This window comes from Felis catus, chromosome D2 (genome assembly GCF_018350175.1).
Source record: "Felis catus isolate Fca126 chromosome D2, F.catus_Fca126_mat1.0, whole genome shotgun sequence".
NCBI classification, from domain to species: domain Eukaryota; kingdom Metazoa; phylum Chordata; class Mammalia; order Carnivora; family Felidae; genus Felis; species Felis catus.
In genome coordinates this window covers 61648630-61675300 of record NC_058378.1, presented here as the reverse complement: position 1 = coordinate 61675300, position 26671 = coordinate 61648630, and the positions used below count along the sequence as shown (strand labels likewise).

Here is a 26671-nt window from a genome sequence, read left to right as displayed (position 1 = left end):
ATCCTGGATCGCTCCCCAGCTGTACCGCCCCCAACACACGGCTCTACTCTCCAGCCACACCTCACTGCAGAATTGGATCATCTCAGAGCAGTTATATGGTGTGTCCCCCAAAATAAACACTCTTCAAAGAGAGGCACTGGGTTTTCAAGTCATGTGTCTCCCCCCGCCCCCTCATCGTACCTGGGCTGCGGTGGGCACAGAGGGGTATCAGGAGCACCCTACAAGCGGGGTCTTGGCTCACCAGCTTTCTGCCAGGACCCACAGCTGCTCTTTGTGAGCCAGCGTTTCTGATAGGAGCAGGGAGACCCTGAAGAACTGGGATAGGAGCTTATCTCTCCAAGCATTAATCACCCCATAAAACTTGTGTTTATTTGCTTGCCCACAGGTCCTTCTTTCTGGAGGTAGGAAGCTGTTATTCTTGGAAACACCAGCCCAGGCTTGGCCGGGACACCCTGAGGAAAGAGGCAATCTCCTGAACTCCAGCATGTCGGGGGTGCCTCGAAGGCTTGAAGCAGGCCTGCAGGGGTCATGGTGGGGGCACCAGCGGGCCTCGTTATGTTAGAGCAGAGGGGGTTGGGATGGGGCACCCCCTTGGTGGTGTCACTTCAGGAAGAGACGCCACCCCCTACCTCCACTCTGTCCGGAGAGATAGCCAATGTGTCCGTGGCCTGACTTGCATATCTGCTAGGTGCCAAGTACCCCAGGATATCTGTGATCCGAAGAGCAGATATGGGCCAGGTGGGGTTTGGAGGGTTTTGGCCACAGGTCCCAGAGAGAGGCAGAAAGGGAGGGGGCAGACCTAGCAGGAAGTCCCTGCAGATGAGACACTGGTCTGGGAGGCCACCACCTCGAGAAAGACAAGCCCGTCCTCAGAGCTACCAAGGCAGAGAGTGACTTCTTCAGGGGAAGGAGAAACTCAAAGCCAAGATGGCTTAGAAGGGAGAGCAGGGAAAGCCACAGGCAGTGAAGGGATCAGGGCGGTTGGGGGGGGGGTGCTGGGGTGGGAAGAGGGGAGGAAAGGGAAGGAGGCTGACCCTGGGACTATATGAGGCAATGGGCGATCCCAGAGGGGACGCCACAGAATGATGGTGTAGAGCAGTGTGCCTACCTCTGAAGACATCTTGGATGGATTTCTTTTGTTTTTACACAAAAAAGAAATCGCTTGAGGAAGAACAAAACAAAGAGATATTTTCATCTGCTAATTGAATTCAGGGGCTATAATCAGTGTTTGAAAACACCCAGGGATTATGGTGATTTATAGCTAGGACAGGAATCTGCTGGGCCCTCGGCTTTGTCCAATGTACAGAGAGGAGCCTGCTGGGAAATCCGGATGCAAGTGAAAATACTGCGGGAAAACCCATTTATGGTCCAAGAGGGGTACCAGGGCCAGGCCAGGTGAGGCCATCTGGGCTGTGCCCGAGGGTGGGGCCTTCCCTAGGCCCCTGAGGTTTGGAAACCCCATCTCACCTCGCATGTCCCCATCACCACCTCGTCCCCAGACCCTCCTAGAATTTGTAGGCCCAGCCTAAGCCCTCTTTTCCAAGAAGTACTCCTGGACTCCATCCTCCCTCACTGACCTCAGCCTCCTCTCAATTTCCTGCCTCCCTCCATACTTAAACCTGCTGGAGGTTTATTGGGGAAGGTACTGCTTTGGGCATCAGAACACCCTGTTCAAATCCCAGCTCTGCCACAGCCCTACGCGGGCAAGCCAAGCCTTCCGTGGATCCCAATTTTCTCCCTGACAAATGGGGATGAAAGAAAAACATTCTGTCCGAGGCCAGCTGCTGAGCGATTAAATGAGATAGCTGGATGGGAACCATCTCGGCAGATGGAAAGGATCCTCTGACTACAGCATTAAACAATTTACTGTCTTCTCTTGGAGATTGTGATTGTGTCTGGAGGGTTTGCTTTGTCTAATTTCTCAGTGAGGCTGGCGCTGTCTATGAGAGCAAAGCTGGGTCTATCCTTCATCTAACAAGTTAACCTTCCCACCACTCTCCCTTCCCAACCCCCCAAATAATGCTCGGTGTCCTCCCCACGCCAGACACAAGATTCCACTCTGGAGAGAAATCCAGGGGGGTAAGAACAGATTCACCCTCAAAGTCTTCCCTGTCTTGTGCAAGACATATGGATGGGCCAAGGCTCAGCCAATGCCTCAGGGCGGAGAGAAGCACAGACACCATGTGGTGGAACCCAAGAAACGGAGAAGAGAACTCAGCTCCAGAAGGCTTCACCTCCAGGAGGAGGTGGCTTGCAAGCTGGGCCTTAATGCCAGAATGCGATTTCGGGGGGACTGCAGGAAAAGGCATTCGTTGCTAGGAGAGGGGAAAGCAAGAATGCTGCCCCCACTGCCTTTACCCAGCCCCCTCCCAATAAGACTATAACCTTTTTCAAGAGTGGAGACACTTCTGTCTCCCACCATTGGCCCAGCCCTGGGCCAAGCCCTAGTAGTCCCACACTCTTTCAGACGAGAAGACTGAGGCCCAGACAGAAGTGTCCTGGCTGGAGTGCAACCTCAGGCTTTGGGACTCCAGGGCCTTGAAGTGTGAGGCCCTAAGGATATCAGAGCAGCAGGCAGGTATTCACTTGAACCTGGGGTTAAGCTTTACCCTCTCCAGGATGGGTGTGGATGACTGACAGTCATTGGTCACGTAACTGCTTCACGTAACTCTGCTCTTTAAGCAGAGTTCTTCTAAAAGAACCCTGAGAACAGTTGTTTATTATTACCTACCCCTAATTTACAGATGAGGAAACTGAAGTCCCACAGCTAGTACAGGGTGAGGCCAGGAATCCCACCTGGGTCACTCTGACTCTGTAGCCCAGGGGCATAACCACTGCCCTTCCTTTGCTGGGAGGTCGAGGCCCTTCCCTGCAAGTGCACCCATTTCACAAAGGGAATTATCCTTGGGCGGCCTCGGCTCCCTTCTCCACCCACGAAGACTTAGAAGAGCCTGCTTTCGGGCTCTTAACTCGTCCATGTGAATGTAGAAACACTTTACTGAGTTGAAAAAACAGAAAGTTCCCAAACTATTAATTAATAAAAACAGCCTCCTGATGTTTGGAACTCCACAGAAAGGCTTCTGACAATTCCTCACTTGTTTTTACTTTCACTGTCTTTTTTACTGAAATAAAGGTGTTTTGAAAAGAGCTTCACTGTTTCTAGGCTCTGAAGCCAGAAAGGAAAAAAAGTGAAAAAAAAAAAGGTTTCCAACCACCTCCGTGGCATTTTTCTCTGCAGGGAGACGGGGCAGGGACGGGAAGTGGAAAGAGCAAGCATGGGCTGAGCACTGACTGGATACCCAGGACTGTGCTGGGCACTCTGCTCACAGCCTCTTTAACTTAACTTCCTCTTCCCAACAGCCCATTTTATAGATGGGAAAGCTGAGGCTAATGCAGGCTCTGCCTGGCAACACAGCCACTTTGCCCGTGAACTGATTTGTACCCAGAGTCTACGTACGCACATGCACGTGCACTTGCCAGCACGTGCACGAGTGAGCAAGGTGAGAGCCATCCTGGACTGGGAGTCAGGTGACCTGGATTCTAGTCCCAACTCAGCCACCAACTCAGGAAGCCTGAGACTCTCCAAGGCCCCTTCCAGCGCTGGCATTTGAGGATCCATGTGTGCCCTCCTGAGAAAGCCTGGCTCCTCCTTGCCTCCCACGGGACGTGTGCCCGCTCACGCCCCTGAAGCAGCCTCACTCACCCCGGGCACCCAGGGGCAGCCAGAAAAGTCTTAGCCACCCTAGTGCCTTCTGCCCTCCCCCCCCCCTTATCCCTTTCACCCACATCCCTGCAAGAAGCACTAGGGTGGGGTTGGACTTCCTGGGGGGCTGCAGAGCCCAGGGGCCAGGGGCTCACTTGGGACTTAGTGCTGGCTCCACGCCTCACCTGCCGCGTCTCCTGGGGCCAATGACTCAACCTCCCTGAGCTCGAGTCTTGCCTCCAGGGGGCCCAGTAACAGAATCTGCCTCCCAGGGATGCTGTGAGAACGGCAATAATGAAGGGCCCGGCTCAAGGTAAGTGCTCACTACACTATGGTTACGGAGGTTAATATTCATTACTTCCTGGGAGCGGGGGTCTTTGAGGCTGCCGTTTATGATGAAGGTTGTGTGCTGCTCAAAGGCACAACCTGAGGGGCCCTGGAGGGCAGAAATCCCACCCAGGCGCCCCTCACCCCACCTGTGAGTCCAAAGGACAGGCGCACTCTGCAGGGCACACGAAGGCTCCCTGAGCTCTCCCGGTGCCCTCTAGGCCCCGGGGCCCTGCCAGAGGGAGAGGGGTCCCCGTGCCTGATGGGATGGAGCAGCGTCACACCTCGGCACCTGGAGGCGTGTCCCGCACCGAAGGGGCATGGGGAGCGGGCACTCACCCAGCAGCTGGACGCCCCGCGTGAGGCCGTAGACGTCCACCAGGGCCCAGAGCGGGTCGGCCGTGCGGACCCCGTTGAAGAAGAGCATGGCAGCTGAGTCGTTGATGCGGTAGAACACGCGGCCCTTCTTGTCCACCCAGAAAGCGATGATGTTGCCCTCGTTGGCAAACTCCTCGGGCAGCGCCTTGGCCCAGAAGCCGCTCTGGGACACCAGGTCGGGGCAGGCGTACTTGGGCAGCGAGTCAGGGTGGATGCGGGACGGGTCCTTGCTTGTGAAGCCCAGGCGCAGCGCCCCGCTCCAGCAGCACTGCTTCTTGGTGATCTGGGCGGAGGAGATGGCCTCAGACAGCACCCCGGCCCGCCGGCCTCCCGGCCACTGCCAAGGGCCCCAGGGGAGGGAGTGTGCCCCTGTCAGCAGACCCCTACGGGGAGCCACACCGCCCAGCTGTCCTCCTTCCCCTCCTCTACGAGCCTTCCCACTGTCCAGTGACAGCTTGTGGCCCCCATGGCCACTCCCGTCCCTGGGTCCTTCTTTGTCACACGGGGTAGGTTGAGAAAGGAGGAGGAAGAGGGAAGAGCATGAGGAGGGATGAGGAAGAGCAGAAGGGACGGCCCGGAGGCAAGAGAAGGGCAGGGTGTCGTTGTGGCCGGGACAGAAGACAGTGCTGAGAGGGAAGGGTCGAGGTCCAGGGAGGCAGAGAGGGCAGGGAGTGGGAGGGCCCACCTTCAGTCTGACTTGCTCATAGATGAGGACCGGGCGGTTACTGAAGGTGATGGCATTGCAGAAACTGGCCTGCCTCTTGACGGCCTTGTGGCTGAGGTCCATGAGGATCTGGGAGCCCTTGGTGTGCGGGTGGAAGAGCAGTGGCGTGGCCGGGAGCCCCCCGCCGGGCGGCACCGGAGGGCAGTGCTTCTGCTTGTGGTGGCATCGGTGAGACGGGACAGGGAAGGGGCCCCCGATGGAGTCTGCAAAGGAACAGGCCGCAACGTCAGAGCGGGTGGCAGAGGCCCCCGGAGGGGCGGAGGGCTGGGCACAGCAGGAGCTGCCCACCGCCCAGGATGTCCACCGTCACTGCAACTCATCCGCTGCCACCTTGGGCCACCGCCTGCCATCTCTTGCTATGTCCCACTTCGCCATCTACCACCATTGAGTATCTTTCACCACCTTCCCTGGTCCTTCACCCGTCACCTCCCACCCACCATCTCCTGGATTCTAGTCCATCTCCTGCTACTCACTAGTATTTACCACCATCTGTCTTCCACAGGATGGTGGGCCTGTGCTACCCTTGTGATCAATCAGCATTTACTACCAACACCCACCCCCGCACACTGCCACTCACTACCACCGTCACTTATTTTATTCAGCAAATAGTCATTATCTACCGACTGAGTACCGAGCCCTGTCCTAGGCACTGGACATCCAGGCACGAAACAAACACGGATCCTGTTCTCAAGAAGACACCAGTCCAGGAGAGGAAATACGACACAGACAGGAATCACAATAAAAATGGCAGACAGTGATGAGTGATAAGGATTGGGGGGCAGGTCACTTCTCAGGAAAGCTTCCTGGAGGAGGGGAGGAGGAAGAGAGGGCATGGGGGCTGGGCTGACAAGGCTGAGCCGCAGTGAACACGTGACCGCGGAGCTGCCCTGGGAGACCAGCGAGGTGGGTGCGGCAGCCTCCACGGCAGCAGCCCCAGGACCACGCCCGCCACTTCCCTCCTTCGGGGCGCTTCCCTCCACCCTGGGCCGCCTTCCTGCTTTATACCACCCCCATGCCCACAACATCTTGCACACAGGTAGGCCTCTGCACCCAGGCTTCCTAATGGAACCCGGATCTGCCTCAAGAGCCTCTGGCCAGGGAGGCGCGCTGCTTTCTCCTACACACAGTTCTACCTCACCCCACAATGGGATAGAGTACAGGGCAGGGCTTGGTCCAGGAGAAGGCACGTTACAAGCACGTAAGGGTGGTGTCCAGGAGACGGGGCAGAGAGAGGAGGCAACATGGACGAGGTATCGCGTGGCCTGGGTCTGTCACTGACTGGCTGTGTGACCTTAGGGAAATCACTTCCCTGCTCCGGCACAGGCGGCCTCTACCCTGTGGCTCTAAGACGTGTGTCAGCAGCGCTGGGAGTGTTAATGCAGTCCTGGCAGTTGGGGGCAAGGAAGTGGGGGATGTTCATTTCTTCCCCAAGATCTGTGTCCCATCCATCAGGAAGGGCAGCCCCTGCCCATGCCATCAACTTGAGGAGAGAGACACAAGGAGGATGGGGAAGATGGGGTTGGGGAAGTAGGAAACCACAGAATGTGACAGAGGCCTTCTGGGATGTTTCAGAGTTGGGTTCCTCCATGGCAGTGATTTAATAATGCAGAAAGCTCAGTCCGCATCGGCCTTTCCCCGATGCCTTCTGCTCCCTAAAGGGGAGGAAGGGTTTCCAGGAAGGAGAGGAAGACTGGGAGGAAAGGGCGATGGAGAGAGGAATGTCCTGAGCTAAGAAGATGCAGCCTTCAGTCCAGGCCATGTTTGCATCACTTTGCATCACTTTGCATCACTTTGCATCTTTGCTTCCTTCTTCCCAGAGGGCCCAGACCCGAGTGTCCATAGTCCATGGCTGGTCAGACATCCTGTGTGTGGGAGGTAGGGCTGGAACAAAGAGGAGCTCCCCTTGCTTTCACTAAGGAGAAAAGACTAGAATCACAGAACAGTGCTCAAGGCCTTTGAAGACCACTATGCAATAAACGCGAGAATGGCCCAGAGGAGACCCAGTCAGTCTGAGAAGGCTACCTGGAAGAGGCTGAGTGGGCCCTGGATAGCGCAGAGCAGGGGAGGTCATTCCAGGGAAGGAGACCCTTGGGGTGAAGGGCACAGCGTGGCTACAGGTGACCTACAGGTACCCTGCCTGGGAGAGGTACACATTGGGATCAGGCCAGCTTCAGACACAGCTTGACTCTCCGTTTCAAAAACCATAATAAATGGATTAGAGATTGTGGTAGGTCTATACAGTGGAATACTACTCAGTGGTAAGCAAGGAATGAACTACTGATACGAGCAGGAACATGAATTTCAAAATAATTATGCTGAGTGAAATAAGCTGGTTCTTAAAGACAAGCAAACACAATCCACGGAGTAACCACAGGCCCTCTGTTCCTTTCGGCCACTGCCCCCTGCCCTGCCCACACCCTGTCCCATTTGTCCCAATTTAAGAAATGCACACTAAGCTCTAGTGATAACAAGCAGATTGGAGGTTACCTAGGAAGGGTAGGGGGGAGGGGGAGAGATTATCAAGGGGCACGAGGGAGTGTTTGGGATGACGGATATGTTCACCATCTGGCTTATAGTGATGGTTTCGTGGGTGTATACGTATGTAAAAACCCACCCAATTATACACTCTAAACACATGTGGTTAAACATATGTCAATATAACTCAATAAAGCAGTTTTTTAAACATGCTGAGCCCAGCAGCTTGGAGCCTCTCCCGTGGGACTCTTTCCCAGCCTCTGCTCAGAATCCAGGGACCAACTGCAGGACCTCAGCTTCCTTTAAAACACTTCCTCTCCTTCCCACCATCCTGGGTGGGGTCCTACCGTCCTGCATAAAGAGCTAGAAAATACTAGCTCTGGGCAAATATGGTGGAGACACCCAGGGACCAGAGACCTAGGCCCTGGGAGGACCATTCCCCGGGGCCTCCCTTCCACAGGCAGAGTTTTGGGTGGAGAAGGGTAGCACAGGCCCACCATCCTGGCTGACAGCAGAAAGATGGAGAAGTAAGGATAAGGAAACCCTGGAGCCCGGGGACACAATGTACACCCAGACATGTGGCCTCAGAAAGGCACATTCATGGGCACACACATACACCTGTGAGCACATGAAGGTAATCCAGACCCTACGAGACTTATCCCTTCCCTTATCCCTTAGGCCAGGAATCCCACATTTACACATGTACCGTGCACACACACACATTCATGTACACAGAGATGTACAAAACAGTACACATAAATCATACACCCAGCGCCCATGGGCCATACGCATCTAATAATAACAGCAGCCAAGTGCTGATAGGTGCCAGGCTCTGAACGGGGAGTTTTACCTACACTTACCGGTTTCATCCTCACAGAAAATTTAACAGGGATGGAGGGACATTACTAGCCCATGTTACTGATGAAGAATCTAAAGCCTCAGAGACATTGAGCAGCTTACCCAAGGTCACACAGCTGGCAGAAAGAGGCTCTAGCCGCCAATGCGGGCAATGCACCAGCAAGGCCTGAGTCTTAGCCATGAAGCATTAAATCGGCCAAGAAAGCATGGGTTTGGTGTGCTGGACACATTTTTTTTTTTTTAATGCACATTAAAATACGCTCACAACTGGGGCACCTGGGTGGCTCAGTCAGTTAAGCGTACGACTCTTGATTTCAGCTCAGGTCTTGATCTTGGGTTCGTGAGTTTGAACCCTGTATTAAGCTCTGTGCTGACAGTGCGGAACCTGCTTGGGATTCTCTCTCCCTTTCTCCCTGCCCCTTCCCCGCTCTCTCTCTCTCTCTCTCAAAAATAAACTTAAAAAATAAAATAAAATAAAATAAAATAAAATAAAATAAAATAAAATAAAATAAGCTCACAATCTGGTAAAATATGGAAAAAACTGTTCATCCATGTACCATGTAAAATCATTTCAAGTAGTACACTGAGGGGATAGCTGGCATTCTATTACGTTGTTTTCAGGATACACATGTATATGCCACCAAAACAGAAATGCAAACCACGTTTCATACATTGCCCTCACACATGGCTGGATGTAAAATGCGGTGCAGGAACACAGCGAATCCCACTCTGCAAGAACAGTGAATGATAACGGTATGACAAAGAGGAGCCTCAAAACCGTGCTGACAAAAGCCAGCCTCCAAGGCTGCACAGGTGCTCATTCCATTTGTAGAATGCTCTGGAACAGGCAAGACTATGGGGCTAGAGAGACCAGTGGGTACTGGAGTTTGGGCAAGAGGAAGACACAGGGGCACAAAGGGAGTTTTCGTGGTGACGGAAATGTTCTAGCTTAACTGTGGCAGTGCTCACACGACTTACACCTTTGTCAAAACTCCCCAAAGTATGCACTTAAAGACAATGACTGCTATTGTCTGTAAAGAATACCTCAAAAGCAACACTAACAACAACAACTAACAAATCAGGTCTTCACTGAGATGGAGGAAAGGGAGACTGCAATCTTTGACCGCCACAGCCCCCATCACCCCACCGCAGGCAGTGCCTAGGATTGGGACCATGAAACAGGAAACCCGAAAGCCTGCTCGGGCCGGCCGCTCTCAGCCTTAAACCTCTCAAGTGGGTATGAGGGGAGCATTTTGGCAGCTGCAAAGCACCTTCACTGATTCCTGGACATGCAAAATCCTGTGCCTGCCTCCTCCTGCCCACAGTGTAGCTTCCGGGGCTGTCCTCTGCCCCTTCTCTCTGCACTCAGCTCTGAGTAATCAAAGCCACCGTGCCACCTCTGTGGAGATGATGTGAAAACCCTCTCTGGCCTGCTGGGTATCTCCAAGTGACCACGGTCACCTGCCACCTGGCAGACCCCAGCTGAACTCTGACCCTACCCCACCAGCCCTCCATGCTCCCAGGACCCAGTGGAGTCTTTGAGCATCGCACATCGGACCTGCTGATCCCATCTGAGAAAGAAGCATCCCTGGGCTCCGCCCATTCCTGTCCTCCCTGCCACCAGGGCCTTAGCGGGGCCTCATCACTCTCTTTGAACAAGGGCCAGGGCCTCCACATACAGCCACCAAGGCTCTGTCCTGCATGCCTCCAGGGGGTGCTGTCTGCACAGAAAATAAGACGAATTGTGCCCTCCAAGGTGTCCAACATGGTGGTCCAGACCAGGGTGTTCGCCGCCTCCCCAACCCCTGCTATCTCCCTCCTCCACCTCAGCTGGCATTATGGTCCAGTGAGGAGGAAGGAGAGAAAGCAGAATGAGAATTAACCCTGAGCACAGCTCTGATATTAAGGGCCAGAGGGGTGGCTGGGGCAAGGCTTCTTCCCTACACCATCCAAAAGGGCTCCCTCTCTGCACTTCGACAGACACTATGACCCTTAAGGTCTCCATTCTACAGCTGAGTTATGATTCAGACTGGTTAATCAGCTTGCTTGAGCTCACACAGCAATGAAGAAACAGACCTGGGTCTTGAACCTTGGTCTTCCGGTGCTATTTAGGGGTCCTTTACCCTACTCAGCATCTAATACTGCAGCCCATTTTCCCCATGAATCCAAGATGGCAGGAGTAGTGGGGAAAGGCTGTGTGGAGAAGGCACTGGGCCAGTCCCAGCTGGGGGAGCAGCCACAACAAAAGGACCTCAATATGCTGGGACACTACTCCCCCAGCAGCCAATGGTCCTGGTGGAGCCCCAGTCTCACCATCTGGCTCCCAACAGAGCTCGCAGGGAGGCCCCCTTTAGTGACAGGTTTACAAGCTTCTCAGGAGCCACAGTGGGAGCACTCTTCCCCCTCAGGCAAGGCTGCTGCTGACACAATGGAAACTGGCCCCCCCGCCCCCCAGCCATTCCTCCTGGGCATTTATGAGGTGCCAGACACAAGCCTGGCCTGCCTTCCAGGTGACCCTCAGCTAGCTCTGGACCACATTCCTGCCTCTCGGTGGGGTCCCAGGGAGAGAGGCCCGGATACAATGCAGCCTCCAGAGTGACCTCCTCCCCACTGCCCCGGCCAAGCTCTGCTCCAGAGCTATCCTGGCAGAGCCCCAGAGGCCCAGGCCGGGCTGAGGTGGGCTGCCAAGGAGAGACAGGGAGAGAGCAATGCTAATGACAACGACCAACCTCTATGTGACTTAACAGGCAGGGTCTTCATTACGCCCCCAGTGCCGCTATGACACAGGTCCTCAGAAGTGGAGTTACCCAGCCAGAGTAAAGAGCCCAGATCTGAACCCAGGTCTGCTGCCTCCAAACCCAGCAGCTCTGTCACTAACTGTAAGACCTCTGGAGCCTCGCTTTTCTCATCTGTAAAATGGGGATCATGGCAGATCTTCTTCATGGGATCTTAAAACTAACCCAGGAAGTGGTTGCTAAAATAATATTAATTTTCATTTATTATTATTTAGCAGCTATTAGTTGTATTAATAATGACGAAAATTAATACTTATTATATAACAATAATGATTATTATTGCTACTGACATCAATCTGTGCTCTCATACCTCCACACCTTTGCTCAAGCTATCCCCTCCACACACACACATACACACACATCTTCTTTCCCTCTCCCACCTTCACCTCTCTACTTCCCAACCATCTTTCAAGACGGAATCTCACCGTGTTCAGGATCGCCTTGTTCTGAACCTGTGGGCCTGAATACCAGGGTTGGCACACTTGTTTGCACCTCCTGTGAAGGGGGGCCGTCTCACTTCCTGGATAATAAGGGTCAGAGGACAAAGAACATGAACCCTAGAGTCAGGAGGCCCTGGGTTCAGATCCCTGGCCATGCCACAGACACGCTCTGTGACTTTGGGCAAGTCACTTCGCCTCTCTGGACCTCGATTTCTTTCTCTGTAAAACACAGGGTCATCATAGCTGCCCTGCCCATCTCTCCAAGTTGTTGTGAGGACCCAGTGAGTTCCTAGACGTGGAAAAATGTGCACTTGAACACCTGGTCCCAGCATAAGGTCTTATTTTTTTCCTATAAAAGCAGCAAACACCCCTGTAGGAAATGACCCGTTCTTTTCATCCCAGACACTCCTGTTTTCTCTCCTCCCAAATGCCCTAACCCTGGACTGCATGCACTGTATAGGACTCTCTCTGGGGTAAAGACTGTGGAAGCCAGTTTGAAGGGTGGAAGCCTGTTTGAAGGTAGAGAGGGAGCCTGGGTGGGAGAGATGATGGTAGAACGGGGCAGATGTGAACTTCTCTGGGGTCCTTAAAGGGGCCCACTTCCCTCACTTGCCTCTTGCTTCCAGGGTTGGTCCAACCCTATTTCTCTGCTGGGAACCTTTCTGTCCTCCTTCCCACCCACGTACCTGCCTTTCTCTCACTCATTCTTTAGACATTGATTTTTTTTCATTTATTTATTTTTAAATATTTATTTATTTTTGAGAGAAGGAGAGAGAGAGAGAAAAAACACAAGTGGGGCAGGGGCAGAGAGAGAAAGACACAGAATCCGAAGCAGGCTCCAGGCTCTGGGCTGTCAGCACAGAACCCGATGCGGGGCTCGAACAAATGAACTGCAGGATCATGACCTGAGCCAGACGCTTAACCGACTGAGCCACCCAGGTGCCCCTTTAGACCTTGATTTTAAAGCCTACTTTCCCCTAGACTAGCTTGAGGGCCCTGCTATGGACCCCCAGGGACTCCACCCACAAACCCCTAATAGCATCCAGCACCCAAGTAGCCTCTTTCAACTCTGGCTCCTCCACAGAATTAACCGCAAATGCCCTGAGGCACCCACTGTAGGCAACGCACTGATCTGTCTTCTCCACATCCAGAATGGTTCTGGGTGCGTGCCATCCTTGAGAGTTGAGAAGAGTCACTCGGATCATTTTCCGTGCTCTGCAGTGCAGCTTTCCGGCAAGAAAAGGCTGCAGGGTTATTTGTGTCTGTCTCCCTGATGGACCCTGAGCCTCCCGAGGGCAGAAACCGCCGTTTCCCCAGTGCCTAGCTCAGAGCGCGGTGTGGGGGCTCAATGCAAATTGTTGAATGAACTGCCACTGTTTGATTCTTCAATCAGTGAAGAACTCCCTGACCAATTGGCAAGTGTCCAGGGAGTACCTACTCTGTGCCCTGCCCTTTCTGGTGTCCTGTGGAGAAATCAGAGAAAGGGGTGCTAAAAGGACAGCTTCCTTCACTGCCCAGCACCAAGATCCCACACTACGTGCCTAAGAACCTTCAACAGCTCCCCCACTTGCCTGCAGGAAAAAGAAGAAAGGGAAAGTCATGAAAGTTAGTTCTTTCTTTGGTTTCAGATGCCCTTCACATACAAGCTCACCTCACTGTCTCAGTTCCTGCAAGGCAGGTGTCTGGAAGAAGCAGCTTCTAAGATGGCCCCTATGATCCACACATCTGCCTCCTGGAAATCATCCCCTTTTGCAATCCCTGCCCCCTTGGGTGTAGAGTGGAATGGAATACTGCTCCTAATGAATGAAATACTGCTGAAGTAATAGGAGGTCATGCCCAAGACTGGGTATAAAAAGTCTTCAGCTTTCATCCTGGTTACTCTCTCTTGCCTCTCTTGGGTTTCTCCCTTGGGGGAAAGCCAGATCCTATGTCTTGAGATAACCCTGTGCAGAAGCCTGTGTGGTAAGGGACCAAGAACTGCCCATCACCACGTAAGCGTGGATATGGATCCCCTCCAGGCAAGCCTTCAGATGAGACCACAGCCCCAGCCAATAACTTGACTGTAATCTCCCAAAATACATTAAGCTGGAGGTATCTAGCTAAACTGTGTCAAGATTCCTGACCCACAGAAACTGAGATAATGAAATGTTTGCTGTTTTAAACCACTAACTTTTGGGGTAATTTGCTATACAACAATAGGTGTGTTATGCAGCAATGCAGTGTCAATTAGTCCCACTTTATAGATAAGGAAACAGAGGCTCTGAGAGGTCATAACTGGCCTGAGATCACGTAGCTGGTAAGTGACAGAACTAAGTTCTGAATGCAGATAACACACTGCAAAGCCACCTTCGGCGAGCCCCAGCTAGCTGGCCAGCGTCCTCTCTCTACTACACGAACCCTCCAGTCCACTCTAGTTGGTTTCCCCATGACCTCTGCAGCCTCCATGTACACACACCTTTGTGACTCAGGGTTAGGGGCCATGTAGGCCTACCATCTCCCCTAGAGCCCCGGCTAAGCCTACAGCAGGCCCTGCTTCTCCCTGGAAGTCTGAATGAATCCATGATGACAAGCTGGGTGAAGGAGGGTAGCGGGGAGTGGGCAAGATCGGCACCTTTGTCACCAAGTTAATCCCCACACTGAGCCTCCCGTTCTCACTCTGTGAGACATCCCAGTCCGACATTTTCCAGCAGCCAGATGTGCATACAGCTGTGCCTCCCCATATCCTCACTGCTGGGAGGGGACCAGCCCTCTTTTTCCCCCACCCCCATCCTACCCCAAGACTCCAGAAGGGGATTCCAGATGGTAACTATTCTGGGTTCAGCTCCGGGTCCTTGTCTTCCCAGCATCTCCCCAAAGTCCCCAGGCCAAGCCTGAGAGAATGTGGGTTTCTGGGTGGAAGCACGGCTCAGTCACATAAATCCACACACTACCTAGACCATCACCCTCCCCTTACACAGATCCGTACTCACTCATGTGTGCATGCATGTACACACACAACCAGTGGGCATGCCTGATGGTGGACACGAGCATCTAGGAACATTCTGTCCCAGGGACTCATCAGGGTTGGAGGGCGCAGAGATATTCTTGGTCCTTAGAGGCACCAGGTGCATGTGTGTGTATACGCGCACGAACATACAGAGGCCTGGAGGAGCCTCCACGGAAACCTTCATAGAGACACATCCATTTATAGGGTGCTTACTATGCACAGGGTATACTTAATGCTCATTAGCTTACTTAATCTTTCTACCAACCTTCAGGGTAAACCTTACCATCCCCAATGTACAGAAGAGGACAATGAGACTCAGGCTCAGATGAAGGGACTGACCCAAAGTCACATGGCCAGTGGACCGGGATTCAAACTCTCACCAAGAACACTTGCCCCACCGTCCTCTTCCAGTCTAGCCTTGCCTGGCCTCTCTGCCCAGCTCAGGACTCACATCCCTGAAGCTGTCCCTGACAGCTCCATCCCACCTGCCTCCCAGCCACCCACAGTTCCAACTGCCATATGGTCCAGCCACCCAGGGCCTGTACCCCTCACTCTTCCCTCTTACTCAGTGACCAAGGATCTGCTTGGTGCTCACTGGGTGCCAGACACAGAGGAGCTGGATTAAGAGAATAAGTCAGATCAAGCTGAGCCACCACACCTGTGAGCTCACCTTGGCCTAAGCCTCCAGAGCCCCTTCCAGGAGTCAGGCGGCTCCCTCTGTGCTAATCCCAGGGTCTCATAAGGCCAGAGGATGCCCTTTCCCCTGCTGCCCATTTGAGAATTAAGGAACCCAAAGAGGACAAGCGGGAAGCCAACTGAGAAGGGACAAGGCCTGGCTTCCCCTGACGCCACCAGCTCCGTGACCTCAGCCAACCATTTCCCCTTCTGGGCCACAGCATCCCCCTCTGTGAAAGGACAGAGTGGGAACCATCTCTCAAGTCCCTGCACCCCAGCATCTAGGGCTTGTTGGTCCAGAGATCAACGTGGGGGTGACACATACATCTGGGTGAATATGTGTGTGTCATCCACCCATCAGCCCCTCAGCACTGGGCCTATCCTTGCTGGTGGGGGAGCACTGAAGGAGGTGAAGGAGGAAGGCAAAGAAAGAAGAGGGAAGGGCAGGGGAGGGAGGGAGGGGAGGAGAGGCCTCTCAGTATCACTGCTGCCTCCCTCGGTGCTCGCCCGCCCCCGATCCTGCCCTCAAGACTAGGAGCCACTCTGGAAATCTGCCTGATGAAAGACATCAAGCATGTAACTGCCGAAACCATTTTCCAAATGGGAATTAATTTTTCCCATGGGTCTCCTGCCAGGCCAGTCCCAGAGGAACCCAACTCCTCACCACCAGCCCGCGCGCGAGTACACACACACACACACACACACACGCACGCACACACCTCGTGCAGAAACCCGGACATCTATCTACAGAATAACAAGGACACGGCCCAGGCACAGGGCAACATAAATGTGGCTGCTCACATGTGGAAGCAAAGGCAAAGCATGAAATCCCTTAAATATTAGACAGATATGTACACATCACTCAGTACACACACAGAGGCCCAAAACACACATACACGATCTGCAGACACCAGAAACACAGACAGCCAAACACGTCCACAAACATACCACTGTCACAGCCCCCTCACCTCTGTCACCCAGCGATCCAAAACCTGGGTTCACACCACACCCAAATCCCAAGGCCCATGGTGAAAATACAACTGAGAAGTATCTAACTATTCTTAGGCAATTGGGTGTGGGCTGAGGGCGCCCCGAGCAAGGAGCGATACCCCTGGATCTCCCACTTCCCCCAACACGCCTCCCGGGAAGAGTTTTAAAGCCACAGCGGCCGGGATAGCCGGTGCATAGGTGTGGGCCTGAGCAGCTGTGGATGCGGGCGAGGACATGTGAGGACGTGCAAGCAGAGGTTCCGGCTAAGGGACAATGGGACACAGGCAAAGACACCCTCTCCACAACCCCCAACTCCCCTCTCCTACTCGTGTTGATGGTAAGTTGAGGCAAGGGTCCGGGCCAGCTTGGTGGAAGGCCCAGCCTAAGGTGGGTGGTATTGGCTGAGGGTGGGGGAGGGAAGGAGGGTAAAGCAGATGAGACACTTGATTAGCACTCGCCAACGTCCACCCGGCCTGGATGCCCCCCACTCCTAGAATTCTCTGCATATCCCAGGTATCCTCCTGTCCCGGATATGACCCTGGCCTCAGAATGCTTTTCCAAGCCCTTTTGGTTTTCCCCATGCTCGGTCTTTATTCATACTCTCCCACGTAACCCTCACAACAATCCTATGAAGAGGGTACTACTATGAGCCCCATTAACAGGTGAGAAAACCGAGGCTCCAGAAGACACCTGGCCTCACTATGACACGTGCCTATCTACTCCACAGCATGAACTCTTGAAGGCCGTATCCTGGCTCGGGCGGTCTTGCCTGTGCTCCAAGGCAGCTGGAGGACAGTGTGCTGCATCCTGGGCCTGTTTGGAGGGCCTCTCTGTCCTTCCCAGGCCACAGGCTTGCCCAAGTCTGATTCCAGTGGAAAATGCCAGTCCGCTCCAGACCCTCTGCCAACAGGCCATGCTGGGGCCAGTGAGCTCTGAGAGGAGCCCCCGTGCCACAGACACGCAGAGCCGGGCCCAGGTCAGCCTAGTCTGAGTCTCAGGCCAAGGCCCAGGCCACTGGCCGGCTCCGGATTATGTGTCTTCCAGGACCTTCCATCTGTCACTTAGCCCTCCAGGCCCAGGACAAAATTTATTTCCTTTTAAGAGAGCCAATGATTTGCTTTTCCCATGTCTCCTTTCCTGCTTTTTTCTTTTTTAATTAGAAATTACTCTCTCAAAGTCCAGAGCCTGGAAGGGAGAGAAGCCACCTGGTCACCGGTCCCCAGCCACAGCTTCCCGATCGCTCCTGCCACCACCCTCCCTCCTTCCTGGGCCCCACCCAGGTTCCTCAGTGCCCACTGGACTCAGCAGATGGAGGCTGCCCCATCTCCTAACACCCCGTCCGAGGGGGGAGCAGGGGACACAGGGCAGTGTGGCAGGGACTGCCCAAGGTCAGCGCACACTGTTCTGGCACCAGCCAGTTTGTACAGAAACCCCAGCTCCCCGGGCCCAGCAATGACAAAACAAGTCCCTGGGAAGTCTTTCCCTTCTGGGTCTGGTGCCATGTTAACATCGGCCATGTTACTCCCAAGACCACAGCGCTTGAGCCAGGCAGATTGAGGGGACAGGAGCCGGGTCACAAAGCAGCTCTGCAAGTGGGGAGCCAACCAGTGCTCCTCCCTTCCACCCCTTCACCTGCCCGCCTGTCCGTCTGTCTGACCGTGGACATACACCCCAGGGGTCAGAAGTTCACTGGCCTCCCCAGAAGAGCATACGCTTTGAGAACTGAGGTCAGGCAATGTGGGGGGCTGTCACTTGTGTTAGGCACATCCGTGTGTTAGGCACAAGCGGGCACAGGTACACACCCACGGACACCTCCAATGCACCCTTGTGAGCACAGGCACACACACGCACACTTACGCACACACGTGTGTGCCCACACATCTCTCCACGTCTCCATCATGGAACACAGCACTGACCTCCATGGCTTGCATCCCAGGACTACAAACACGTCCCCCCAGCTGTCTAACTATGGTTTGCCTCAGTTTTAGGAGAGGGGGATATGGAGACCCAGGGCCTCACATCCCATGTCGGGGCTGGTCAGCACCCCAAGAAGGTAAGAGGACAACAAGACTTTGCGGGGAGACTTAGCTGCCTGACCTCTGCCGGCTGCCAGAGAAAGCCCACCTCTTCCTGCTTTCTCCAGGCTCCCTTGCTTTCCCCAGTGCCAACCACCCAAAAGCGCCCCCTCCCACGGCCCCAGAGCCCACCAAGGAATAAAGAGGCAGGGGAATGATCATGCCCTCACCCGAGTGTCCCGGGCTCCAGCCTCCCCAGGTGGTCCCCAGGCTGGGACCGGGCAGACCCCCTAGCATCAGCTGGGGCCTTACCGTGGAGAGTGCTCCGGGTGATCTGTCCCCCCATCGCAGGCAGCGGGCAGCACGGCCACCTTCGTTTGGCCGGCTGGCCTCGTCACCGAGCCACCCTAGCCGCCAGCTCCCCTCCTCCTGCCCCTCCTCCTCCCCCCGCGGCCAGCAGCCGGCATGGCAGGGCAGAGCCCGCCCCTCCCGTGTCCCCACAAACTCCCTCCCGCACACGGCTCCTGCCCGCGAGGCCAGCTACACACACACACACACACACACACACTCTCTCTCTCTCTCTCTCACACACACACACACACACACACACACGCACTCACGCACACACAAGCACACCCCTCTGGCCCAGCTTGCCGCCTCCAGGCTCCCACCCACTCCCGGAGCCTCCCCCACCTCCCCGCACTGGTACAGGCAAAGGGATCTGTCATGTTTATTTACATAAGGAGGAGGAGACTAGAGGCTTCCTGAAATAGCCAAGCTCCAGAAAGCACTGGAGATGCCCCAACCAGAGCAGACACACACACACACACACACACACACACACACGCGCGCGCACATGAACGCGTGTGCACGCACATATGCTCATTCCCCACTTCATCACAGATACACACACATGCACACAACCTCCCCATTCACCCAGGCTTACAGCCATTCACGTGTCATTATGCACCTCCGACTTGCAGACAATGGGCAAGGCAATGAGGGTTCCATGGTGAGCAAAACACACATTGTCCTATCCTCAAGGGGCTTACAGTCGGGCTAGTGGAGCTTAATAACAAACAGCTAACATGGCTTCTATCTTCTTCCAGGCTTGCCTGCAAATGCTTTAGGAGTATTAACTCCTTAAGTCCTCACTGGCTGAGTGAAGAGGTCAGTATTGTCATCAATAGGTACCATTATTATTATTATTATTACTATTATTATTATTATTATTATCTTACAGATGAGAAAAGTGAGGCAGAGGCAGGTTACCAACCCAGAAAGTGGCAGGGCTGGGATGGAAGCCCAGGGATCCACGCTTTCACCTCCACACCAACGGTCCCTTTAATGGTAATGTGTGTCAGCAACCTAACTACCTGTCTGCACCACGCCCCACGTATATGCACAAACCCAGGCTCGCATAAGCATTCACCACCATGCACACTTACCTACCTCCTGCCCACCAGACACACACTCGCACCGTTCCACACACACCTTGCAATGTGCCTACTCAACACACGCACGCTCCCACAGACTCACGCAGTCTCTAGAGAAATCCTGAGTGTGAAAAACCTGGCACCCCACGCTTAGGGGAGAGGTTGCAGGCAGAGTTGCAGGCAGAGAGGGCAGAGGGCGGGAGAAAGGCAGGCCCCTCGAGTCCTAGGCAGGCGTGAGTGCTGGGAGCACAAGGGAATCACCAGAACGACACCGTTTTGTGCAACGAGCACTCACAGTGTGTCAGGCACTGCATGCACTATCTCATTTGTATTCCAGGTGGGAGGCGCTACTGGTAGGTACGTCCATTTTACAGAAAAGTAAATTGAGGCTCTGAAAGGCTCAGGAAATTGCCTGAGGTGACCCACCAGGTCAGAAGCAGAGTCACGACTCAAGCCTGGGTCTGTGAGACAATCTCACAGTCCATCACCCATTGCAGCTCTCTGCAGGACAAGGGCCTCTCCCGGGCCCCGGCCCAGCCCCCAGCCCCTGTCCTCAGGGTCAGGGATCTGGGTTCCCAGGGAAAGATCTGGGTGGGGAGGGAAGGCCAGTGGGCGGAGACATGGGAGTTGGGGAAAGAGCTACGGGAAAGGTAGGGGCTGCCCCATATCATAAGGGACTCAGAGGCCTGGACACTACGAGGGGCCGTGCTGGGCTCTGAGCCTTCACCTCAAGACCCTGCTGTTGCCGCCCGTGAGTTGGTCTGGGGGAGGGGCACTCAGGCCTGACCTAGTGTCACGGGCCAGAGGGCTAGGCAGGCCCTGGATGAAAGTGTCCACAGGCCCAGTATGCTGATCCTCCTCCCAGACCAGAGGCATGCCTGAGTCTCCTCTCTGGAATGAGCTGTGACACCCAATTCCACACAAGGCTGCCCCTTTGTACAGGCACATCTTGCTGTTGGCTGTGCACAGCCACGTACACATGCACATGCTCCGTGGCATACACACCCCGTTCTCCTGGGGGAAGGAGGCTAATTTAAAGTCTAACAGAGGGGGAAACAACCCAAACTCCTTTTGTGGGATAAATAATCATAATAATAGCAAACCCAGGACTATGTGCCAAGCAGTTCTAAGCACACTACACACATTAATTTGCTCAATCCTCATGACAACCCTAAGGGATAAGTTGCATTTTTATGCCCATTTTACAGATGAGGAAACCAAGGCAAAAAGAGGCTGCTCTGGAAGCTGTTCTTAGAGCAGCAGAGTCAACTCCCCTCATCCTGCCTGCCTTTTAATGTGCCTTCCTGGGCCCTTCCCCACCAGCCCCTTTCACATGGCCAGCCTAGTCTTCCCACTCCCTGATCACTAGGAACACCTCTTCTGAGAAGCCTCCCTGGGACCCCAGGGGCAGAGTAAGTCCCCCTTCTTGGAGCTTGTCTCTCCTCGGACCTCACGCTATGCCTCTCCCAAGCCCTTGTCTTACTCTGCCCTACACAGAGATGGTCATGCCTAGCTGTGGCCTTGTCTGCTTACCCTGGGTGCATCAGAACAATTCAACTTGACCAACACTGATGAGCACTTACGACTATGGGGCAGACACTAAGTTGGGGGTGCAGAGGTGATCAGTAATAAGCCCTAGCTCTCGAGGACTTACAGTCCAGAGGGAAACGTATCTCTCAAGTAGTCTCACTAAAGCACACAGAATCACAATCCTAGAAAAGTGTTCCAAAGGAGTAGGGTTCTCAGGGGGCTTGGGACTGGCTTTCCCGAAAAGCAAAGGTGAAGGATAAGTAGGTCTATGTGCTATGGAGGTAGATTTGAAGGGAGAGAGCTCCAGGGAGACCTTGATGGCTCATGGGTTACACAGCTAACCCTTAATTTTGGCTCAGGTCATGATCTCACAGTTATGAGATCAATCCCCATGTCAGGCTCTGCACTGAGCACAAAGCCTGCTTCGGGGTTCTCTATCCCTCTGCCTCTGCCTGTCTCTCTCTCTCTCTCTCTCAAAATAAATAAACATTTTAAAAAAGAGAGAGAGAGAGCGCTCCAGAGAGTAACCATGACATGTACAAAGGCACTGTGGCTGGAGGAAGCCCCACACATTCTAGAAGCAAGATTGGTACAGCTGGGGCAAAGGCAGCAGCAGGAGCCGGGGGAAAGTTTCCGCTGGCAGGCCAAGGTGGTCAAAGGACACACCAGGAGGGCCTTGAAGACCAGGGTGAAGAATCTGGCCTTCCCTCTGAGAGCAGTAGGGAACCCCTGAGAGGGTTCAGCAGAGAAGCAACAAGACCAGACCTGCATTTCTAAAAGGTCATCCAGCCATCTGGTGTGGAGAATGCACGGAGGAAGAAAAGGCGCCAGGGAAAAAAAGCAGGAGTGTGAGCAGGGATGGGCCTGGACCTGACTTGCCCTCTCTCCCCTCCAGCCTAGCATTATGCCTGCACAGAGCAAGTGCTCAGGAAAGATCTCAGGAATGGAAGAGAATCCACATAATTTTCTGCAAGCAGGACTGGGGGTCAGTAACCAAGCAGGAATGGGGACAGAGCGAAAGTTCAGCAAACCAGAAGTCCTTCAGGTAGGTGGTGGCCCTCACTCTGGCCACTGGAGAGTGGACTGGGGGCGCTTGGACCCTGGGCTTTCACAACACCACTGTCTAAAGGGGTTCCCCGGCAGGCCTGGGCCCTGTTTCCTACAATCCACTCCCCAATTTAAATAGGAAGTGGCGACATCCTGTGTCTGAGCGTCCCCCCTACCGCCTCCCAAGAGCAGTGTCCAGGCCTCTACAGATGAAGCAGCAGCCAGCACTGCATGCCCTCTCTGTTTCATTCATTGGGGCATCACAAAAAATTTCATTCAGCCAAAGGATTCTGTTTCTAAATGGGGCGAGAAAACCACTGACCTACATCATTCACTCACTCATCAAGTGTTCACAGAGTGTCAACTATGAACCCAGTGGTAAGCAAGGCCCAACTGCTTCCCTACAGAAGCCAAGCAGAAGCCATGCTGGGATCAAGGAATGGAGTTCCTTTCCTCCGGCTGAATTATTTTAGCATCCTGTTCTCTAGAAAGGATGTGAAAGGGAACGTGAAGGCATGGAAAGGATATGAACAGGGATGGAGAATCTATAAGTAAATCTACAGGAGAGGCTATAAACACAACCGTTTATTGAGCACTTACTATGTGCCACGCACCGTGATAAGTATTTCAAGTACATAATCCCACCGAATCCCCACAACATCCCTGCAGGACAGAGACCTACCCGTCTTGCAGGCAATTAAACTGAGGCTCGGAGAGGCTACACTGAAGGCAAGACAAGCTGGGACTCAAACCCAGATCTGTCTGCATCAAAACTCATGCTCTATCCAGAAAAGGCCAAAGGGCAGGGATTCTTCTTGCTTGGGAAAGAGCAGACAAGGGAACAGTGTGCCTTTTCCTTAAGGAATCAGAGGGATTCTATTTGGAGGCAGAGCCTAGGAGTTTTCCAATGGATGGAGGGTGATACCCCAGGATGGAGCTTTAATGAAGGTGGGGAGACTGAGGACTGGAGGAAGACTGGACTTCCAGTCTGTTAGCAGGAGAGCCCATCCTGGGCTCCATCCTGGAAATCTTGCAGAAAGTAGACCTGTCCATGACCTGCATGGGGGCTGCAATGCCTCAGAGCCCACAAGGCAGAAGGCAGGGCTGCATGTGTCCTGGGGAAACAATTTGGTCTGGGAGAAACGTTGCCAATCTTAAGAACCCCTCCCTTTCTGGCTAGCCCCCTGCTGCATCTGATCTCTGGCTGCAGAGAACTTCCGCCCCCTTGGCTCTCTGAACCCACTCAGCTCCGGAGAGCCCTCTCCCCCTGCCTTCTGATTTCCTTCTGCCTGCTCCTCTTCCCTCTTGAGGGCCACCTTCGTCTCCATGGCAGGCTACTCAGCCCACATCTCTCCTCACCAAGCCCTTCCTCATCCACGTCCCCCAAGGCCCATCACCCACATCCCCAGCTAAACCTGCCCTCTCAGAACTCAAAAGTCCAGGGCAGACCTAGCAGATGAAGAACAAAACATGGAACAAGTTCACTGAACAACAGCAACCATCAGAATCGCACATTCCAAGATCTCTGAAGGGAAGGAGCCTCAAGAAAGCTCTGGTCCAGTAGCATTGCCTTCAAGAAGGCCATGAAGTAACGTGCTCATTTTATGGGGGTAGCACATGAGGCCTAGTAAGCTGTGGACTTTCCAGGGGTCACGCAACGGATACAGAATAAGGACATAAACTTAGGTTTAATGTCTTCTGGTGCTTAACCTGCCGTTGACATTCGGGTCAGGGCATCCAAAGCCACGGAAGATAAAACTGGACAAGGAGAGGGGGTAACTTCTCTTTATGGTGTGGGGGCAGACGGGATTCCTATCTGCAGAGGTCCATAAAGAGAGGTCAGAGAGGGGAAGCAGCCCTGCTGGGGAGGAGCTGGGAGGCAGTTCCTGGTTGCTATAGTATCTTTTTCGTCAAGAACAAGTGATAATTCGATTGAACTGATGAGTCACCTGGCATTTGAGGCTTGAGGCCAACCTGCCAGGGCCATCGTTCCTGGGCCATCGTTAGACCGGGCCTGGTGCCGGAGAATGGGAAGCAGGGACCTCCATCCCAAAGCTTCTTCCCGTGCCCAGAACCAGGACAAGAGTGCACAAAGAGAGCAGTGTGCATGGAGAGGAGGATAAAGACACACAGGGACACAGGCTGAGAGCATGAGCTATGTGCTGCAGAGAAACTGGAGCCAGGGAGTCTATGGGACGTCCTCTGGAGCTGGGACAGGTGCCCCAGCAGTGACAGCTGCCAGCCGCCCAGGATGATGGGAACACAACAGGTGCAGAGGCGGGGGCGGAAACTGAAAGAGAATCTGAGAAAACGGCCTGGACTTGGCCGCCCCTCCCAGCCCCTGGGCCCAGTGCCAGGCAGCCCTTTCTCAGCCCCTCCAAGACACAAACACACCTACGCCCGCTTCCCAGGGCCAGCCCGGCCAGCCTGGACCAGACGGAGGGTTCACCGTCCATGCTAGGCAGAAAGGACACAACAAGGAAGAAACCAGGTTTTAATTCCCAGGACAGAGTGTGCCAGACGGAGCCCACACCCACAGAGCCCCTACCGGGAAGCAAACATTTGCCTATGGTAAGATTTAGGTCATTGGCCAGGGAGGGTGGAGAGATGTGCCCACCCCACCCTTGCACGGGTTGGGAGCGCTGATCTTATGGTCAGACAGGCAAGCTCTACCACCGCGTGACCGGCCAACCCCCTGAGCTTCTCTGAGGCCCTGTGCTTGGCTCAACAAGTAATAGTAACTATTGCTGTCGATGATGTTGTTCAGAGACCCAGAGAGCTCAGGAATCTATGTACTACATAGAGGGTCTAAGGTTGCTGCCCCGGTCTCAGCAAGGAGAGAGGTAGGAGGCAGGATATGAACACAGCACACCCAGCATGTTACACCGAGGAAAAGAAAGGGAGGAGGAGGGCCTTAATAGACAATGACCATCTACGCCATCCCGTGAGCACCATTTACTCAGCACCGCTCACCGTGCACCACTCACTGGTGCTTTACGTGTGTTACTGCACGCATGCCTGAAATGCAAATACCATTTCAGAGTGCTGAGTAACAGTAGGTCCTTCTAAGCAAGCGGATTAAACATCGTCCCTCATCACCTGGTTAGTGCTCTGTTTTTGTTCAGGGGCAGAGTGAACTTTCAACTTGAAGTCAGTCCTTGTCCCAGAGATCAATCACAAGTGATAAATTACCAGGGCCTGAATTCGTAAGGTGCTCCCTAAATTATGACCTTGCCGAGGAGGGTGAGGAAGGGCAGACAATGAAACGTTTACGGGGGAGGTGAGGCAGAGAGATGAGACCCAAGGCAACTCGGGAGACAGGACACATGTGCTGGAGCAAGACATGAGCCTCATCCCTCCGAGATGCGTAAACATACCCGACTGATCCCGCAGGCCTGTCCGGATTATGAGAAAAGCTGGCAGCTGATAACAGGAGGTTAAATCCTTCCTCTGCAGGCAGAGACCACCCTCCCCCACCCCACCCTCATGCGCGCGCACACACACGCACGCACACACACACACACACACGCGCACACACACGCGCGCACACGCACACACACACACACACACACACACACACACACACACCCCAGTCAGAAGAAACCATCCCGGGGCTGGGAGGGCCCCCTGGGCCTCCTTCAACCCCTCCTCCTGCCTCTGAGGAGTCTGCTCTCAGGCTCTCTTCTGCTTCCTGCCCCTCCCGGGTCCAGCTTACTGAGGAACGGCAGAGCCCAGGACCAGCTGGCTCAGCCCCCACCTCTACTCCTGTGCCCTGGCCCTGCCCCCTGCTGGGGCCACCCACTCCAACAGTCAGACATTGGGCATTAGCGGGGATAGGAGTGTGATGGTGCAGGACCCCCAGAGGCCAAGCCCTGCCAGCAGGGCCACCGGCAGCCAGATCCCAATGATCTGACAACACTAAGTGCTACTCACTGCCACCATTTAAGAGTGTGTGTCTGTCTACATTAGATGGCTTCACAGGTGGTGGCTAAGGGCAGGTTCTGGGGGCACCTGGGAGGCTCAGTCAGTTAAGCGTCCAGCTCTTGATTTCAGCTCAGGTCATGATCTCGCAGTTCATGAGATCAAGCCCCATGTCAGGCTCTGCACTGGTAGCCTAGAGCCTGCTTGGGATTCTCTCTCTCCCCTCTCTCTCTGCCCCTCCCTCACTCTAAATAAACAAATAAGTAAATAAACAAATAAACTTCAATAAATAAATAAATAAATAAACATTAAAAAAATTGTTTTTAAAGAGCAGGCTCTAGAGTCAGACTGCCTGTGTTCAAATCCTGGTT

The 26671-nt window shown here is 54.0% G+C and overlaps 1 protein-coding gene across 5 annotated transcripts in view; it reads right to left on the bottom strand.

Annotated features, from left to right (window-relative positions):
• NEURL1 (neuralized E3 ubiquitin protein ligase 1) overlaps positions 1–26671 on the bottom strand; it is a 79010-nt gene that overhangs the window by 15402 nt on the left and 36937 nt on the right. For 2 of the 5 annotated variants that reach the window (XM_023240887.2, XM_045040636.1), the window contains exons 2-3: positions 5094–5335; positions 4370–4691 (exon numbers count right to left, since the gene is read on the bottom strand). In XM_023240887.2, coding sequence (XP_023096655.2) covers positions 4370–4691; positions 5094–5335 — 564 coding nt within the window. Of the gene's footprint in view, positions 1–4369; positions 4692–5093; positions 5336–11685; positions 12357–18596; positions 18875–26671 lie in introns of those variants that run through there. The other 3 variants (XM_023240889.2, XM_023240888.2, XM_023240890.2) reach the window with 3 other exon arrangements.